The sequence below is a fragment of the Pempheris klunzingeri genome, chromosome 23 (genome assembly GCF_042242105.1).
Source record: "Pempheris klunzingeri isolate RE-2024b chromosome 23, fPemKlu1.hap1, whole genome shotgun sequence".
NCBI lineage: Eukaryota > Metazoa > Chordata > Actinopteri > Acropomatiformes > Pempheridae > Pempheris > Pempheris klunzingeri.
Window position 1 is genome coordinate 1748469 of NC_092034.1, and position 19507 is coordinate 1767975.

At 43.4% G+C, this 19507-nt stretch overlaps 1 protein-coding gene across 1 annotated transcript; it reads right to left on the reverse strand.

The window, feature by feature from the left end:
* Positions 1 to 6153: 6153 nt before the first annotated feature.
* rnf150b (ring finger protein 150b) lies at positions 6154 to 18714 on the reverse strand. The gene is made up of 6 exons (XM_070854698.1): positions 18109 to 18714; positions 10471 to 10721; positions 9545 to 9699; positions 8502 to 8598; positions 7600 to 7861; positions 6154 to 6599 (listed from the first exon to the last, which is right to left on the reverse strand). The coding sequence occupies exons 1-6, from the start codon at positions 18563 to 18565 to the stop codon at positions 6481 to 6483; spliced, it is 1341 nt and encodes a 446-aa protein (XP_070710799.1). The 5' UTR covers positions 18566 to 18714; the 3' UTR covers positions 6154 to 6480.
* Between the last annotated feature and the right edge of the window lie 793 nt (positions 18715 to 19507).

Genomic DNA, 19507 nt, shown 5'->3' on the forward strand with positions numbered 1-19507 from the left:
TTTAACATCAGCTCCAACAGTAATCTGGTGAAGACATCGTTCTTACAAATCTTACATCTTTAAAATTCAATTTCTACCATTTTACCATCCAGTGTCAGAAACTTTCCCTGCGATTAGTTTCGTGTTTACGTGAAAAACAACTTTACTTTTCATTTAACTTAACGATAATTATGGATGAACTACTCACCTGTTTCCTCAGAAATGTTCCTCATGCAGAACTAAGTTGACGAAACATTCTCATGACAAACGCCAAATATTTTTACCATTATCATCCATAAAAGTAAAAAATAAGCTAATAATACTAAAATGCATAGACTTACACCTGCACAATGCTCTGTTTAATTCTAATAGTTTAAACAATGGCCATTTTTAAGCGGGAATGTCGGGCTACATGGTATTTTTAAGATAGCAACTAGCTGTCTTAAGTAGCTATCTAGTACTAGCATTTAAGCTAACGAGAACTGCTAGCCAGCTAGCTGAAGATGAGTAATGACTTATTTGAAATTATAATTTAAGAGTCTTATTACTTCATTTTATTGCATTAGACAAAATAGTTTGACGTGACATTACCAACCGTGTTGCCTTCCATCTTATTAGCATTTTCCTCACAAAGGTAAACTAAAGTGCAGCACAAACTTGGTTACAAGCCATGTAAACATAGACGGACAGCGATAAATACAATCTGTTCTGCCAATGATAAACAGAAAAGTATGTTTGAGAATTACTGAAAACGAGTGAAGAGAGATGTTTACCTTGTACGACCGTCAACGTGGGGAATAAAACATGCTAACGTTAGCAAAAATAAGGATGCCCCGTGCAGCTGGGCTACCGTTTAGTCTGCTGCCTCCTCCAGCTAGCTTGTCCCGTTACTACCAATAGATGATTAAAAAGAACTAGTTTTTTAGTCTGTGTTTGTATGTTAACACATTCTCGGATGTAACTGTTGTTCTTTATTTACACTGTGTAGTATTAGCGCCCATTCACCTCATTAGATGAATGTGTTCGTTGTTCAGTATAAAGTTCACTGTGATTTATCTCCGTGTCCTTTCTGTGTCTTCAATTTATGACTGGTGTTTATTTTCTTCACTGGTAGAAATGTGTTTTATGTGATGTGGATAAAAGGTAGTTAGCATTAGCAACAATAAACCAGCAAGAAACTAATTAAGAAGCTGTGACACCCTCATAAACTTTGTACATTAAATCTGGCAAAGAATAAAATAAGTGACAATCTCGTAATTACAACAAAAACATTCAATACTTACGAGTTCTGCATCTCGTAATACAGCTACCACTTGTTTTTCTATCTGCAACTCTGAAGCGTCTCCATTATTTCCTGCAGCTTTGCGACCGCTGGATGTTCCTTGAATGAAACACATGAGCATCAATGCTAAATAAGTCAGTTTTCATTGGTGAAAAACTTGTTTTCACCAATGAAACAGCAAGATACACATGAACCCTCATGGAAAGTGTAAAACACTGATGATGACTGTTCTAATTTAATTTGCATAATTTGGAAAAACAAAAAAGTCCCATTGTTGGTTTTTTTGTTTGTTTGTTTTTAAGAGGACACACAAACACCAGGCAGGAATAAAAACAAAAACTTGCAATAAAATTTTATTTAAATTCCTGAATCAGAACACGTGCAACAACTGAAACACAGAAACAACTCGGCGTCACGCCTTCTTGTATTTACAGGTGTGTATGTCGGTATTGTTGCGTTTGTGTGCACAGGACAACCACACAAACAGACACTGTAAAACAATTAGTATTGTAGAAACACACACAACACCATTTCACACCCTGTTGTCATGGTAGCAGAAGAGTTAACATGGCTACAGACGCATCGACTCGACTAAACTTTTGCCGTCTCTGGAAGGATCTGAAATTTGTTTCGTTCTTGTTTTCTCTTAATTTTCTTTGCCGATGATGTCCCCGTCTATATATGAAATAACAAGACAGCGAAGAGACGTAAAACCCAGTGAAGAATTGCAGAAACTGTAATAATAGTGAGACAGAAGAAGAGACTTTTCCAGAACCCTCCAGAGAAACAGAGTTAAAGTGCATCAACAAAAGAGGCACAGCAACCAATCAAAACACAGGATCCAGGGAAACCAGGAAAACACAAAGAACCAATCAGACGTCATTACTGGCAGTGACATGAAGGTCCCATTTTTGAGATGTCAAAACTAATTTCGGAAGCGATTTACGGAACCTAGTTTTGAACCGTGGACTCAAAGTCTCGTATTTATGACTTAAGTAATTACAAAATCTATAATTATGAGAGACAGGTCATATTTAAGAGATGCAAGTCATATTTACAAGATCAGTTCTATTGACTTTGTTGAATCCTGTGTTTGTCCCGTAAAGCAGGAAAACGGTGGCTGAACTCGGTCGTAACATTTAGTGTCACAAACAGTTCTTCTGTCTCATAAACACAAAATCAAAACACTGGCTAATACAGGTGCTAAAGCAGACTGTGATAAATGTTTCCAAAATAATGCTAGAATAGCTCCATTAATCATTAAATGGGAACAAAGTACTTTTCATATAAGCTTTCTAATTACTGTATGTTAAAAGTCCTGTTTTAATGGAAGGTATCATTTGAAATATTTTTATTCGATGTGTTTGGTACTGATACCAAAATGTAAACACAAGCAGCCGTACTTTGTCTAAATAACACAGCGTACAACTGACAAACCACCAAGCTGACCAGTATTTGACAGTTTTAGATGCTACGGATTCACTTCGGTTTTTAAAAGACAATAAAATAAAAATTGCGGTTCGATAGCGAGCACTAAAGGGGACCGACATGCCACAGCAGCCTCAGTCTCTGCTAGAAAAACGAGAAAAATGGAATCAGACGGGGCGTCAGTTCACTTTCACTGACCAGTCACGTAAAAAAAGTAAGAAAATGAAACAGCACAAATGTGAAAATAACACAAAGCTCAATTAAATCCCTTGAAAATAAAGCTTACAACACAAAGGAGGTGACTTTAATTAAAACATTCACAGAAGACAAGCCGCACAAATCCATCCTCTTCATATGTTACAAACAAACGCCCCCCCCCCTCCAGATCATTTTTAATTACCTAATGTTTGTTTTCTACTTACTAACTGACTGACTGGTCCAGGAGAGAAGAAAGATCAGGAAGCAAAGTACAAAGAAACTTAAAAACACTGGTTTCTGAGAGAAAATGAAGAGAGTGGTGGGACTGGAAACACCAACATGAGCACTGCTTCTTACTAACAAACATTTCATCACGAAAACCTGATATCGTGAAACGTTTCCAGTTTATTTTTCATGCGAGCGGTCGTATGCTGACTACAGGTCCAGGTTCATTTGAAAAACAATATAATGTACACGCACGGCCATTCAAAGGTCTCGAATACACTTAAATGTATTGTTTTAATTCAGAATTCAGCGTCACGAGTCTTTAAATTAAAGTCGTCAGTGAAACATCGTCTGTTTAGACTGCTGGAAAAAAGGATTTTAAGACAGACGTAAGAAAAGTAAAGAGTACAGCAGTGGTTCTCCAGCCTACACCCACTTCTCTCAGGCTACATCACCAGATCCCGAGAGTTTACGGACAAATTTACAATAGTTTAGCTTCATATCATCAAGGTCCTTTGCGTTCTGTATGTATGTACACCTGCCTGATCGATCGATGCTCAATCACATTGAGAATCGTCAGGCTGTGGGTCATGAAGGGAGGGGGGGGTCAGTCTTTGCTGCTGGGTGTCTTCGTTACAAAAATAAACGTCTCCTCTGGTATCAAAATAGACGACAATCTGTGTCTCTCTCTTAGTTTCAGGAAGCTCGCGGCGCCGGCGACACCACGACGCGACCACGGCGCTGTGCAGTCTGCACAGTCTGCACACCAGTTTGGCAAACGGACACGTGGCGTAGTGAACGAGTGGAATAAAACATCTTGTATTTACATGAGCTGAGAAGCAGGGAAGGTTTCTACAGCTGTAACTTAGGTACCGTGTTTCTTATCAGCTTTCACAGCTTGTTTTGGCGGCTTTAACTTAAACTCTCGACAGGATAACTCCGCTAACGCCGACTGTGGTGACAGACGACGGGTCTGAAAATCTCAGGTTTGCTTAAATTCAGAGAAAAGATCCCTGATAGCAAAGTAAAAGATCCAATCGTTGATTGTCGGGTTAAAGGTAAATGTTTTAAAAAGGCAGCATGAGGCCGGGTGGTGTTTTGACGGCCACGATGGAAGACTGACTTTAACCAAACTGGTCGACCCCGGCTGGTTTTAGAATCGGACCAGATTTCTGTGAAATAACCAGATTGTGACACCTGATCCTGCTGCATTCACATAGATTCAGGCAGACGCCTTCAGACAGTCCAACAGAACGAAACATGCCTGACAATATGTTGCTATGGTAATGTTGTATCATTAAGAAGTCAAATATATTAAAAACTACAATATTGTAGAGCGTCATACAGTATATTGTACATGACTGAATCTTTTCCTCAGTTAGTCTACGGCGGTAAATTCAGATTCAGAGGACGGCAAAGGTTAAAATATCTGTGTACCGTTGCCGATATTCTCTGCCGGCCTCACTTAATTTTACCGTCCACTAACCTGATCTCCAGTTTGCCTGAATCCATGTGATCAGATGGATTTCTGGCAGATCTGAAGTTTTGTTTCTTCGCGGTTCCTTAGTTCAGTTTCCCAACATGGCTGCAATCGAATGATCCATTATAAACTGTCGGCGGCTTGTTTTATTGTTTCTCCAGCTTTGGGTCATTTTCTTCTCTCTTTCCATTCAAAGCTGCTTTTCTCTCCTTTCCGTCAACACTATCGATGATGCAGCCATCTTGTTTGAATAAACTTGAAACTTTATTGCTCGCCGCTTCAAATGTTGCGTCCAGTGCGAGCGCAGACAGAAAGACGGATTAAAGGTGCGAGTTAACAAAAATCTACATGATGAATTAACGCATGCGGTGCCGCTAAGCATTATGGGTGTTTTATTTAACTTGTATAAATAGAGGAACTATTTAAAGAGGACAGCAGGAAAACTCTCCTACATTATGGTGGCATTTCTCTCCAAACGTATTAAGACCCAAGCTGTAAAATCACTAGTTTCACACCTTTTACTTCCTTCCATCTGTGCTTTACAGTCGTAGTAGTGAAATTCTACATTTTGATTTACCTTTCTGCTACTTCGCAGCCCTGCAAACAGTGAAGAGCGTTTTTCATGATCAGACGCACATTTGAACCCTGTTTGGAACCACAGCCGAGGACAGAAAGCGTCCAACCCAAATTCTGAGCATTGTAAAGATAAAAGAGCCTTGAATTACACAGACAGGCAGAAAGAGAAAAAACAAAATACTGTGTGTAGTTTCTATTCAGTCTGCAGTCAAACTGTAGCTGTAATACTGCAAAACACTAGAAAAAAGAAACCGAACCGTCTGCCCAGAGCAGCTGGTGTGTCCTTTCAACATAAAAGTCCTCCTTTCCAAAATGAAAGTCAGTCGCTGCAGACGTCACAAACATCTAGAAACGGCGCCTGGCGCGTCGGCAGGCAAGATGAGCTGAAGTAACCGGAGATTAAACCTTCACCCTCCAGAATTCGGACAGGACGTTGTAGTTGTTGTGCCTCTCTATCTGGAGATACCAGGTACTGAACATCCCACAAAAGGTCCTGAGACAAGAGCACTCGTTACTGAAGAAGAACAGGTAGAAATACGCAGGAAAAGCAAGATTCCTGGTCTGGATCAAACACTGAGACTTTAAAAAAAACAAACGCAACCCTGGTGTTTGGAGTTCTCGTGCATTCATCAAGATCTTCCACATTTTCTGACGAAGGAGAAAAATATCCTTCGCAGAATAAATCCTCCCGTTGGCAGCCAACGAGTTTGAGATCATCCTCGAGTATAAAGTTCGGATGAGGTCCATCGGGTCAGGAGACGAAGTTCCACAGTATCTGAAGTGAAGGACTGGACTGGCAGGACCAGAGAGGATGCTGGGTAGTGCATTTCTAGCAACAGCAGGAATTGAAGCTAATGTGGGAGTACGAAGTGACAACACAAAGGTAGGTTGAGTTACATGATGGTTTAACGGCGTCTACGAGGGTGAGAGCAGGTAAACACACCCACGTTGTGTTCAGTGGGTCCCCGATCCAGGAGGAGGAACACCGAGGACAAGCCAGGTCCTGATCTAAAGCAACACGCGCACACTAATCTACTTAGGTCCGCTCTGTCAAAACAAGTTCTTCGCCCTGCCTCTAGCTAGGCCCGAGTCCACCGGGGGGGCGAGTTGGTTTGGTTCAGCTAAGTTTTGTATCACACAGGTCCAAAGAGAGAAAATCCCAGTAAAATACTGGTGCTGGTTGCGCTCAAGTGTTTGGTTCAGATGTGGTTTCAGAGTCAGGTCACCTCCGGAGCGCCGGGGCCACTAAAGTCTGGTCAGATCTGAACCTGATCGGAGGCCGTTTTGGCCCGGCGTTCTGGTTTGGCTCCTCTCAGGACTTGTCCCCCAGTTGAGACTGTTCCATGGAGCCCTCTTCGTCTGAGAGACCCGTTTCCACGGTGATGACCAGGGACGCCACTGAGGCGCTGCTCGCCATTGGCTGCAGTTCACCTAGAAGAGGGGAGGGAGGGAGGGAGGGAGGGAGGGAGGGAGGGAGGACGGGGTTAGACTGACCAGAATCTGAATACAAGACCTGACACATGATTCAGTCCCAAAGAAGACTTCAGTTAGTTTGGGCCTAATTTTACAAACAAACCTTAGTAAAAAAAACACCCTGACCTGTTCAGTTCAGTTCTAATAAACTCAGGTGTGGTTCTGGAGTGAAGGACCGAACACTCGGACCAAGAGCGTCCTTTTGGCTTTGAAGCACAGTGTTTGTAGTGTGAGAACGAACGTGTGCTTTCAGTTTCAGTTTGCTGTATTTTAGAGACCATCAGAAACCAGCAAACTAGCTCAGGCTGTAAATGTTGTGGTGAGTGTTCACTGAAAAGTATTAGTGGAGGAAATAAACATGACAGGAGATAGATTTGTTGTATTTTGAACACAGAGCATAAGATCGAACTGTCGACAGTAAAGTGGAAATGACCAGAATCAAGTTGAAAGTCGAGAACAAAGCTGGAATGTTGAGATTAACGACGGAATGTTGAGATTAACGACGGAATGTTGAGATTAACGACAGAATGTTGAGATTAACGACGGAATGACAAGAAAAAAGTTGAAACAAACTTCATTCTCAAAACTTCTATCCAATTCTCAAAATGCAAGTTCAACTTCATTTTTGTAACGCAAACTCATTTTTCCCTTGATGCCTGACCACGATACTCCTTCATAATATACTTAAAATATAATGTTATATTGCTATTATAATAATAAATAATGTTTAATTCATCCTTCATGCCTACCTACCTCACCCAAAAATCCACTTTCAGCAAAAAAATCACTAATTAGATGAAGAAAGAAATGTAAAAATCTTGTGACTTTAAATACAGTAAAACTGTGAGAAAGAAGTGTAATGTGGCAGAAACACCACTAGGGGTCAGTTTAACACCATTTATCTGGCCACCAAATGACAAGGACCACACAGCTCACAGTGTGTGTGTGTGTGTGTTACCTGTGTGTGTGTCGGTGGTGGCCGTCACCGGGCTGTCTCTCAGGGTGTCGGGGTCCTGGTAGTCCTGTGGGAGTCCCACCCGTCGCACGCCGGGGTCCAGCACCACCGAGGAGCCGCCTTCGCTTAGCGTGCCGTCGCTGGACGCCCCGGACACCACGGCCTCCAGAGCCAGGGCCCCGACTCCACCCGCGCCGACCCCGCCCACGCCGCCAAGGGCGAGGTCGTAGTCCAGCGGCAGGTCGTCCAGACAGTCTGCGTTCAGCTGGAGAGGAGAGAGCAGAACGGGGTGCAGCCGTTAATGTGAGGGTTTCTACACCTGCACCACAGGTTAGGTGTCATTAGGTCACTTTGGATTTGAAATGCTGTTATCTTGTTTATGTATTTTATTACAATCTGCGAAGCACTTTGAAACTGTTGTCCTGAAAGGTGCCATCGTCCTTGACGACTGTTAAAAACTTGGATATGTTTACAAAAATCTATTTGTCGCTGCAATAAATAGGCAGTTTAGTTGTGTTAACATGTTTGACAGCAGAGGGGTTTTTTCCACTGGTGTTATTATTGACTATTAATATGTCTCCAGTATTTGAGGCCTTCCTGGGTCAGTGGACCGTCACCATCTTGGTTTCATGGTCATCACCTCCCTGGTGTATCTTCCTCTAAATGGACCATAATTTACAAATGAACGTCCTGCTGTGCTGAAGAAGACTGTAAACTAGAGACTGAGAGCAGAAACTCATCAGGAAAATGTTCGCTGAGAAGTCGGCTCATTCTCTCATTGACTTCCATCCAGTCAGACTTCTGTTTGGACATTAGAGAGAATGCAGCTTTAGGGCTTCAGACTGTGGTAAATACGAATCCCTTAGATCTTCTTAAACCCGCCCATGATCTAGCGTGGGACTCACGGCGATGCCCAGGGCCTTCAGGATGTTCATCTTGCACATGGGACACGTGCGATGATCCAGCAGCCACGGATCCACGCAGCTCTTATGGAACAAATGTCTGAAGAGGAGAGAAAAAACACGTTATTAATCAATTATTCTGCTTTTCATCTGCACACACACACACTCACACTCACACACAGTATACAGCTGCTTCCACTTAGTGCGGTTACACAAAAGCGAGAAAAGAATCCAGATAAACACGCTTTTTATTTTTCATCTCGTGAAACTGATTCAGTGATCTCACGAACTCTTGTTTCTGCACAAACCTAAAATATTTTTCTCTAATCGCAAGAACAGAAACATAAACGGAGAGCAGCCTCCTTCATCAGAGTCATTCTGAGAGGACATGAAAACAAGGGTTCCTTTGAAGACCATTTTAGAGCCAACACAGCCCCCGTTCCTGGTGAATATTAGTTATGGTGGTGCTTCATAACTGTACTGAGAAAACACTCTTTCTACACTTTAATCTGATTCAATCTGTTTTCATTCACCAACAACAGCGGAGAGACAGTTAAAGGACTTTATACATTGTGTGTGTGTTCAAAATGACTGGTAGGTACAAAAAGTGTTGGAACTGGTCCAGGAGTAGTAGGTTTAACCCTCTCTTCAAAGACACCAGACTCCATTGACGAAAACAGTCATTTTACTGTGACTGCTATTGAAGTGACTTCTTTTAAAAATGTTTTTTTAAAAACAATTTAAGACGCAGCACAGATTAAATGAAATACTGATGTTTAAAAAGCAGGAAACAAGCTGACTGAACGAGCATCTCTGTCCAAAGGGTGATTTTAAGGCTAATAAACAACAATAAACCACATCTTTGTTTTATCAATGAAACAATACTGGGCGTCTGTGTTTGACCGATCAGTGAGGATCTCCACCCCTAAAGCATCATGGAAACACTCTTCTTGACCCACTATGTTGTTTGTGACCGTTATCCACCAAAACACCGAGCGGCTTCCTTCCATGTGCCTATAAACCCGCTTCCTGCTCCAGTGTTTTACCTGCAGGGCAGTATGCGGACCACGTCGTTGGCCTTGTAGCCCTCGATGCAGACGGCACAGTTGTCGAAGTCGACCTCCGTCTCCTGGTCGCCCTTCCTGATGGTGCGAACTTGCAGCTTACTGATCGCCTTCTTCGCCGCGTCGCCAAGACGACGCTGTGGGAGAGAGAGAGAGGGTGAGGAGACGACGGCGGCGGGCTGAGATCAGCGGCATTAAACAGTTTCACATGTTTATTCTCTCTGTTGTATCTGATCCCAACATATATTTTAAAAAAAAAACCTTTCACAAACAGCCGTTAATTACACCCCCTCATATATCAGCAGAAGCAGCAGTGATAAATTATGACAGTTTGGATGAAAACACGATCAATGCGTTTCAAAATCAGTTCATTGTCTTTGTGCTTCTGATGACGTCACCGTGTTACAGTCGTTTTTCTCCAGTTATTTGATTTCTGAGGCATCACACATCAAAGTAAAGTATCACCACTGTACTCGTGTAACCAGGTTTCTAATTAGTTATCTACGTGTGAAGAAAATGCTGTAAGTCAACGGTAAACATGCATTAGTTCTTTCACAATTTCAAAGGGCCGTTTGAGGGTTAAGACTTGGTTTCAAAGTTAAGGTTAGATTTAGGCATTTAGTTGTGATGGTAAAAGTTGGGCTTAAATTGTGTTTATTCGGACGCAGGAGAGATCACTGGTGTTTTAATCGCTGTATGGGTTTTACACCTGAGTTGTGAGGACACTCCTACATTGTGAGAACAGGTCTTCACAACTTCGAAGGCCGTTTCAGGGTTAAGAGTTGGTTTTAAAGTTAGTGTTAGAATTAGGTTATCGTCAGGCTAAGGGTCTGGGGAATGTCTTATGTCACTGAGTGTCCTCATGAATATAGAAAGATGACAGTGTGTGTGTGTGTGTGTGTGCGTACCTGGTTCCTGTCCCGTGCGTTGGCGTATCTGAACCTCTGAATGTAGTAGAAGACGAGCCAGGCGAGAGAGATGATCATCAGCACGATGAAGGAGATGGACACGAACACCACCGACGTCCTGCTGACGTACTTCTGCAGGTTCCTCGTCCCAATCGTGATCGTCATGGTGACAGTGATGTTACGCTCCAGCAGTAACGCCACCTCGCGGCCTTTTGGCTCCGGGATCATGATGGCAACCACCTCGCCTGTACCTGATACACACAGTGGGAGGGGGGGTAAATTAGTCAGACAGCTGTAGTCTTAGTTTAGTTAGTGGTTAGTTTAGGTTAATCGCCACTAAAAACGAGTAAACATCAGTCAGTCAGATGCTGTTCGACCATCCAGGAAGTGACTAATTAACATCCAATCAAACTGCTGTGTGGAGACATTTCTCCAACAGGTAAAATAGACAGAAAAATGAATGGAGATTGGTGCAGGAACACAAACTAATGATGAGCTTATCCGGCGGCTCCAAACCTTTTTGGCCAAAAATCATAATAGTGCATTTTATTCATAGAGAGCTTTAAAAAATACAAGGAAGCTTAATTTCAGGCACTTTACTCAAAACAAGCACCTTGAAACACCACATTTTCAAGGATCTCCAGCACCTGTACAACCCTGTGCATCCATTGGTTATTAACTAACACGATGAGTCGCTCGGGTTTGTGTCAGCTGATGAATTAAGTCCAGTATTCACTCTCTTTTTGCTCTGTTTTTGGTCTCCACCACCTACTGAGGGCAATATTGGGTTCTTTAGCCGCTACATTCTTTGCTGTGTTCACCAGCTGGTCTCTGACCGTGTGGAGCAAGTCATGTGCGGAGTATTTTTTAGGGGGTTTTCTCTGAAAATGACATTAAAAAGTGGCTGTAAAAGTGTGGCTGAACCGCTGAAACAATGAACTGAAACTCAATAAAACAGCTAAAAGCAGAATAAATCTCATCCTTTAGCACAGAATCTGTAAAAATATAAATTATTTAAAGCTTAAACAAGCAGTTATTGTCATCAATTGATCATTTTGCCTTTTCCATTTGAAAGTAGTGCAAAAATATTCAAAGTGTTGGAAATAATTGGTAAGTACAAAAGGTTTTATAATTGGTCCAGTAAACCACCACCACCAGAACCTGTAAGAACCTTTTTGTCAAAGACACCAGACTCCATTCAGAAAAACAGCAATTTTACCTCATGGAATGAATTAGTTGCTAGACTAGATGCTATGAATTTAATGTTTTAAAATGTTGTTTCTGATCCAAACTAGCTCTTTAAGACACGGAAATCACAAAATAACACTAACTGACTAACTCATTGAGGCAGCAGTAGACCAGCAACCCCTGTGTTTCTGCAAGGTAAAAATCACTGGTTTTGTCAAAGGAGTCTGGTGTGTTTGAAGAGGCCGATGTAATGGTTGAAAATCCCGCAGCCATTTGTTTCTGAGACGTTAAAAAGTGATTTCTTGAGTGAACGAGCAACTGAAAGTGACAAATGAAGAGCCCGGAGGAGGAAGATGAAAGCAGAAACAACACTTGCTTCTCCACAGAGAAACAAGGGGTCAAAGGTCAGAGCGTGCAGCCGCTAATGATCCATCGTGTTCCTCAAGGACGCTTAAACAGAGGAGTGTGACGCCCAGAGCCACAAGCCGAACCACAACAGCTGCTTACTCGGAGGCTGTAACTGAAAAATAGATTAAAGAACACACACACGAACACCGTCTCTGTACTTGTGAAGAAGACAAGTGTGAACACAACTCCTTTCAGCCCTGCAGGTGTGTGTGTGTGTGTGTGTGTGTGTGTGTGTGTGTGTGTTTGAGTGTGTGTCTGCTGCATTCAGGCTGTTTTGATTCAATTCTGCAATTTGAGGTTATCCTTGTGACTGAGGCCTGACTAACTCGGCCTCAAATAACCCTTAAGACAGAGGAAAATTCTCCAGTAGGAAGGTTCATCCCCACAGTGAGATGTGACTGCAGTTACTTCACTTCCTCATGGAATATTGAACAAGAAAAACCAGCTCATCAGCGGCTTTGTAATGTGGAATTGCGGCCGTGATCGCACACAAATGATATGTCAGAGAAGTTGAAGAGTGCGGTGAATTCCTCCTGCACTTACAAACGGGTGTGACAGCGCGGCCGGGAATGTGTCGACACAAGTTTACAAGAAACCAGTCATGCGTGCAGACAGATGGTTTCACCGACAGCGAGGTGGAACGATCCTGTGCAGGAGCTGAATCGGGGTCATAATGGCCCTGCTGATGTCCCAAAATCAGTCTGGAACCACACCTAGCTTCCCGAGCAGAGCTACATGTCAGGTTCCCTGGTTTTTCCTATTTTAAAACCTGGGAAATGTTGAAATGTGTCGGATTTTGTCTGCAACAAACAGCTATAGAAGATAATAAAGTGCTTGTTTGATCCACTGACAGGCTCAGAGTGTTATTCTAAGTGTGTGACAGCATCATGGAAAGGATCCCTACAGAGAGAGACCTGGAAGATCGTTTTTTAAAACCAGAAACAGCCCCTTATTTTGCTCTCTTCAAACACACCAGACTGCATTGAAAAAAACAGCAATTTCACCTTGTAGAACGCAGAAGTTTCTGGACTAGTTGCTGTGAATTTGGCGTTTTAACATGTTGGTTCGAATCCAAACCAACTCTTAAAAACCACCAAATTAACACAATAACACAAATTATTTAAGCTATCGAGGCAACACTGCACCAGCAACAACTCTGTTCTGCAAGGCAAAATTGCTGTTTTTGTCAATGGAGTCTGGTGGTTTTGAAAATGGTGGCCAGGAGATGTGAAAGTCCCCGACCAATCACATCTTTAACGACATTTGTGATGTCACTGGGAGGAAGATGATGGCAACAGATAACTCCCAGTAACAAGAACGTAAACAAACAAAGGTGCTATGATTGATCGCGGATCACTGGAAACAGTATCGTCCAACACCGATCACATGTGAGATGAGAAAGTATTAAGAATTCATATTTGTATTTATTGGCAGCAACGTGACTTCAACTTCATCCTCCGCCTGGTTACTGGGGAGAGTTTAGCAAATTAAAATTTACCGTGGAATAAGATAAACAGCATTTTATGAAATAGAAATTATAATAAAAGCTGCACACAACACACCAAGTTAGAATAAATCATGTATACAGAGGCAACACAAGTCCAACAGACAAACAAACTCCAGTGACTCAGACCATTCAACCCAACGTTTCTTCTTCTTTAACATCAAATTAAAACTTCAGAAGGAACTAGAAACAGGCCCACGGGAGGAACTGAAGAAGAAGTTAGCAGCCGTCCGTTTAGCTTTGTTTTTAGCCTCGGAGGCTAACGTTAGCATCTGTCAGGTGCTAATAGCGTTAGATTTTACCTGATAAAACCTCAGGCAGACCTCCGTCTCTTCTCTTTGTCTGCTGATCCACGTCTTTGCGGAGCAGTGATGCGTATCTTTATCGATTAGTGATTGATGAATTATTTGAAAACACCACGCCCACTTAGGAAGCAGGGAGTGTTTATTATTTTATTATTTACAGCTCGTCAGGCATCATCTTGTGTTATTGGAGGATGTTTGCTAGGACGCAAGTTTGCCATTTTTGCTTTGAAGTTAATTTAGTCACTGTGTGTGTGTGTGTGTGTGTGTGAGAATTCCCCCACAGCCAGCACTGAACTCACATCAACCCCTCCAAACACACAAACAGCAACAAAATCAATTAGCCGCTGCCTAAAAATACTCCTCTGGGATCAATGTCTCTCTGCGAGCACACAAACAGTCGTCCTTCTATACCTGCGAGGACCTCGTTAACTTTTTAACGTTTAACACAACACAATAAAACCCCCAAACGGCCCCTTTGGGCGGGTGGGAACCAGAGTATCCTCGTTCTTGTGCGTCATTCTCCTAACTTAAGGAAACATTGTGGTGGCAGAGATCAGACTAGCTTGTTGTTCTGAGCAGCTCTGAGTTAATCTGAGGGTTGAAGTGAGGAATGATAAATCCGTCCGACTCCACAGAGGCTGTTTTTCAGGTGGATTAAGGCTCGTTCAAAGCAGAGAAGTCGGACCAGAACACAGATATGATCACCATCACCCCCAAATCTAAGTCTCCTTCCCCTCAGAAATGCTTCTCAACCCTCTGATGGAAACACTCCGTCTGTGTTTCTTCTTCTGGTGATGTCGTCTCTTGGAGGATCTTCTTCTTCTTCATGTCCCTAAAATGTGTCCAACCTCAGCTAGAAGGTTCCAGAAGTCACTGAAGCAGAATGAGTGAGAAAAGACTTCAGACTGGAGAAACATGGAGGAAATCCAGGAATCAGACATGTTGTTCATCAGAGGAGACTAAAGAGAGACAGAGAACATGTTGATCCAGAACAACAGTGGATCTAAAGATCTGTGAACCTCCAGAGGAGATCTGAACTGTTTCAGGTTTTATTTTCTGAGCGACGGAGATTTGATAGAACAGAAAGATTTCCCCTGAGCCTCCATTGGTGCTTCTGCTTATTGTCCTCATGGTGGCCTCCATAGACCTCCACTACACACTATAGACCTCCACTACACACTATAGACCTCCACTACACACTATAGACCTCCACTAACACACTGACTAACTAGCACACACACACTATAGACCTCCACTACACACTATAGACCTCCACTACACACTATAGACCTCCACTACACACTAACACACTGACTAACTAACACACACACACACACACTATAGACCTCCACTACACACTGACATACTGACTAACTAACACACACACACTATAGACCTCCACTACACACTGACACACTGACTAACTAACACACACACACTATAGACCTCCACTACACACTGACATACTGACTAACTAGCACACACACACTATAGACCTCCACTACACACTGACACACTGACTAACTAACACACACACACACACACACTATAGACCTCCACTACACACTGACACACTGACTAACTAACACACACACACACACTATAGACCTCCACTACACACTGACATACTGACTAACTAGCACACACACACTATAGACCTCCACTAACTTTTTTACTCTACACACTGAGGATCTGGAGCTCAGAGGTCAACGGACCCCTTTGAAAATGGCTAATTTGAGTCAGAAACTCCACGACGGCTCTTGAACGCAGCACAGAAGTTATTTGGGGGCTCATGTGTCTGAAGAACGAGGAAAAACTTCCCATCAAAAGGATAAATAAGTAAATATAAACGACCCCGACACCAAAACGCCACGAGGAAGTCGATTGAGAGTAAACACGCTCTCTGCTGGTCGTATTTCTCGTATTTCCAGCTCCCAAACGTCGTCTCCAGCTGTCGGAGGAGCAGCTGTTCCTGTGGATAAAAGCAGCGTGTCTGGACTGGGAGGCCTCCGCTACTACCGCTGTGTAACCCAACGCTTCATCACAACTGCTGACGGACGTCACACGGAGTTTCTCCGGACGTAACCGAATCGGGGGAGCGCTGATGTGGTTACGGGAGGTCTGGGAATCCCGGGAGACCGATGAAGCTTATCACAGTGCATCAGGGAGTCTACGCGTATCAGCGAGTTAGATCCACCACAGTCTGAGGAGATTCAAGGCCAGTTTTCCACTAAAAACACATCTATTGTCCGTTCAAACTGATAATAACTGGCTGAGATCAAGAACATCTGTCCAAATATGTTTATTGGTGCGAAGAATTATATTTTTTCTTACTGATATTAATCAGTATAACTGTGTTAGAGTCTGAAATTAGGTGTTTGTGTTATTATGGTTCTGTTTTACTGTTTAAACTTTTAAATAAAGAGGTAAACGCTGCCCATCTTCAATCTTTATCTATAGAGCGCCAATTCATAACAGCGTCATCTCAGCAGCTCAGACCAAACTCTTTGATTAGAGAGAGACCCAAAGATTCAGAATTTAAGATTTAAGAATCCCCACATGAGGAAGATCAGATATTATATGAGTGACAGGAAGAAGTCCCCTTTAAGAGGAAGAAACCTCAAATGTGTTTCCTCCACATCATTTATTGCTCCTCACATCTATATTCTGAGGGTGCGAGGGGTCATGTTTCCCACGGAGGCTCTTGCTAACTCCAGCATGTTTACATCTTGTGTTCATTAGCGTGTGTTGTCCCAAATAATCAACTGATAAAATAAAAACTTTAAAAGACACAACATCACCATCAGCTCATGTTATATGTTCAATAGAGCCGAACCACAACAGGATAACAGACATTTAAATTCTCCTCTGATCTGATTTCATCAAAGATTAAATGTTCATGTGTTTTGTTCTGGGGTTCAATAAATAAATATTCAAACCTTCCCAAACAGAATCAAATCACGTTTAAGGCCTTTTTATGAGCTGGTGTGAGTTTAAGTCACTTTAGGGACCTGTGGCCCGACACAGTCTGAGGCTGTGATGACGCAGCAGGAAACTGGTCCAGTCCAGCAGCGTCACAGACCTGCAGTCAGCAGTTTGTCTGCTGGTCTGATAACCAGTTCAGACAGACTGGGATCCAGTTCAACACCGTCACTGCTCTCAGCCCAGAGCTGCAGCCGAGGATTACTTTCATTATCAACTAATCAGATGATTATTCGGCCGATTAAAAAGGTCAGAAAGTCGTGAAAAAGGCTGGTGTGATGTCTTAAAATTCAGACAAACAAATAAATATTCATGAAAAGATCTGGATGTGTTTCTGAGAAGCTACCTTATAAGGAAAACAGTGTGGAAACTTTAAATTGCCAAATATTTGAATGGAGTCTGGTGTGGCAGTCTCAGTCGGCCCGTCTCCCTTCTCTTACTGTTTCTGAATGAAGCGGTTCAGTTTGGGTTGTTGCTCTTATATTCTAAGTTGTTTTGGGTAAAAGTGTCGGCTAAGTAAATGTAATATAACGTAGTGGCCTCATCTTTTCAGCTCCGCTTCTAAAATCTGTCTACGGCTCAGTTCAAGCAAAGGAAATCTACCGTTTAATGGTTTCTGCTGCTTTTAAACTGTATTAGGAACCATCATCCTAGAGGAAATCTAAATTAGCAAAATCACACATTATAAAAAACACTCTGATGTTATTAACGTGAGTGGAGCTGCAACGATGAGGTGATTCACGGATTGATAGAATCGTTTAAGCAGTTTTCAAGCAAAAAAACCCCATAAAAATCTTTTGTTCCAGGTTCTCAAATAGAAAAAATAGCTTAATTTCTTGGTTTTACATAAAACAATATTGATTATTTGAGTTTTAACTATTTGACGGACAAACAAAGACATCTGATGAGGATATTTCATGATGTTTTAGCTCTCAAACCATTTAATAATAATGATAATAGTGATTTTATGATGGTGTGAATATAAACGCCCACCTATGGGTGACAGTTATTAGAGCTGCTCTCAGAAATAAACCACATTAACTGGCAGTTTAACTGGAAACAGTGATGATCATGAGGTGCAGCCCTGCAGGTGAGTGAAACACAAGAAACTTACTGGTTTTCAGTCATTTTAAGGTGGAAGCAAATTCACATTATTAAATAGTTTTGCTCCTGAACCACCTCCAGGATTATGATGCAGATAAACCTCTTCCCTACTTGTGCACCAGCCCAGCGGGACCTGCAGCTCCGTACCTGGATGAGGCATCGTGATGGTGTCGTTGGCGTTGGCGGAGCCCACGTTGAAGATGACCACCGCCGAGGCGTTGTGCGCTGCAGCGTGGCGGATCTTGTCCTTGTAGGTGCAGTTCCCCCGGGCCAGCAGGGCCACCCAGGCCCCGGCCTGCGCGGGCACCGCGAACCGGGTGTTGGGGTCGCAGGCCTGGCGGTCGTGCGGGGCGGCGGGCAGCACCACCACCCCCTTGGCGTCCCTCTTGGGGGAGTGCTCCCCGTAGCGCCCGCACTCCGTCTTCTCGGTGCGGAGCTCCGAGGTGGCCGGGTCCATGTAGGTGATGTTGACGAAGGCGGTGTACCACTCCTCCCGCTCGGCCACGGTGAAGTCCAGGCACAGCAGGTGGACGAAGCAGAAGGAGAGCAGCCACGTAGAGAGGGCCAGGCTGCGGCAGGCCGCCACCAGAGAGCCCGGGGCCATGGTGAGCCTCCCCGGTGAGAGCGAACCGTCCGTCGGTCGGAGGAGCCCGATAGCGTCACCGCCGCAGACGCCTACTCCACCATGCTACCAGCCGTCCGGGCAGGAGCTTCTCTAATCCGCCTTCCTGTTTCTCTTCGACGCCCGCTCCGTTGTCCCCCCTCCCGTCCCTTGTGTCACCCTTTTCCCGTGTTTTCAGCCGCTCCCCTCCGCCGCTCTCAGGCTAACGCTACCGAGCAGCAGACGCCTGCTAGCCGCCTCCATTACAACCAAGAACAAAACAAAAACACCCCCGGGACGAGCCTGGCCGCGCACACAGCTGTGGACTAAACCCTCCGCGGGGACGCCGCCACTGAACCGCATCGAAATTAATTTAAAAGAAACAAACAAACCCCCGGCGGTGAGCTCGCCCCTCGCCGGGTAAACGGCTGATAATTCGGGATATTCTCGGCTAGCTGCTGGTCGGCTAAGCTGCTTTGTTTTGACTGGGCCTGAGCGGACCAACGGTAAGCTAGCTGGACTCACACAGCTAACTTCCGCTTCTATCATCTAAAATAAAAGGCGTGTTATATTAGAAGAAACGCTTCCGTTGCTTTATCATATATTCAACCCGCCGCTATGTGACAACAACTATATATATGTTATGAAATATATGTTATTTCACACGTCCTATACGTTAAACCTATCAAACCATAAAGCGCTTCCTTTTATTTTGAAGGGAAAAACGTGATATTTCCGTTTTGAGCGCCTCGGACTCTACGCAGCTTGACGCAGCTCCACCTGTGTGCGGTGATGCTGAGCGGCGCCACCTGGCGGCCCGGCAGACAAACAGCTGCTGTTCACCCAAAACAATACAAATCCACCACTTTTTCAGCTTTGTGACAAAATCATACAAGATCCAAGCTTTTAATGCACTTTTTAAAAATTATACTTTTTGCTTTCTTC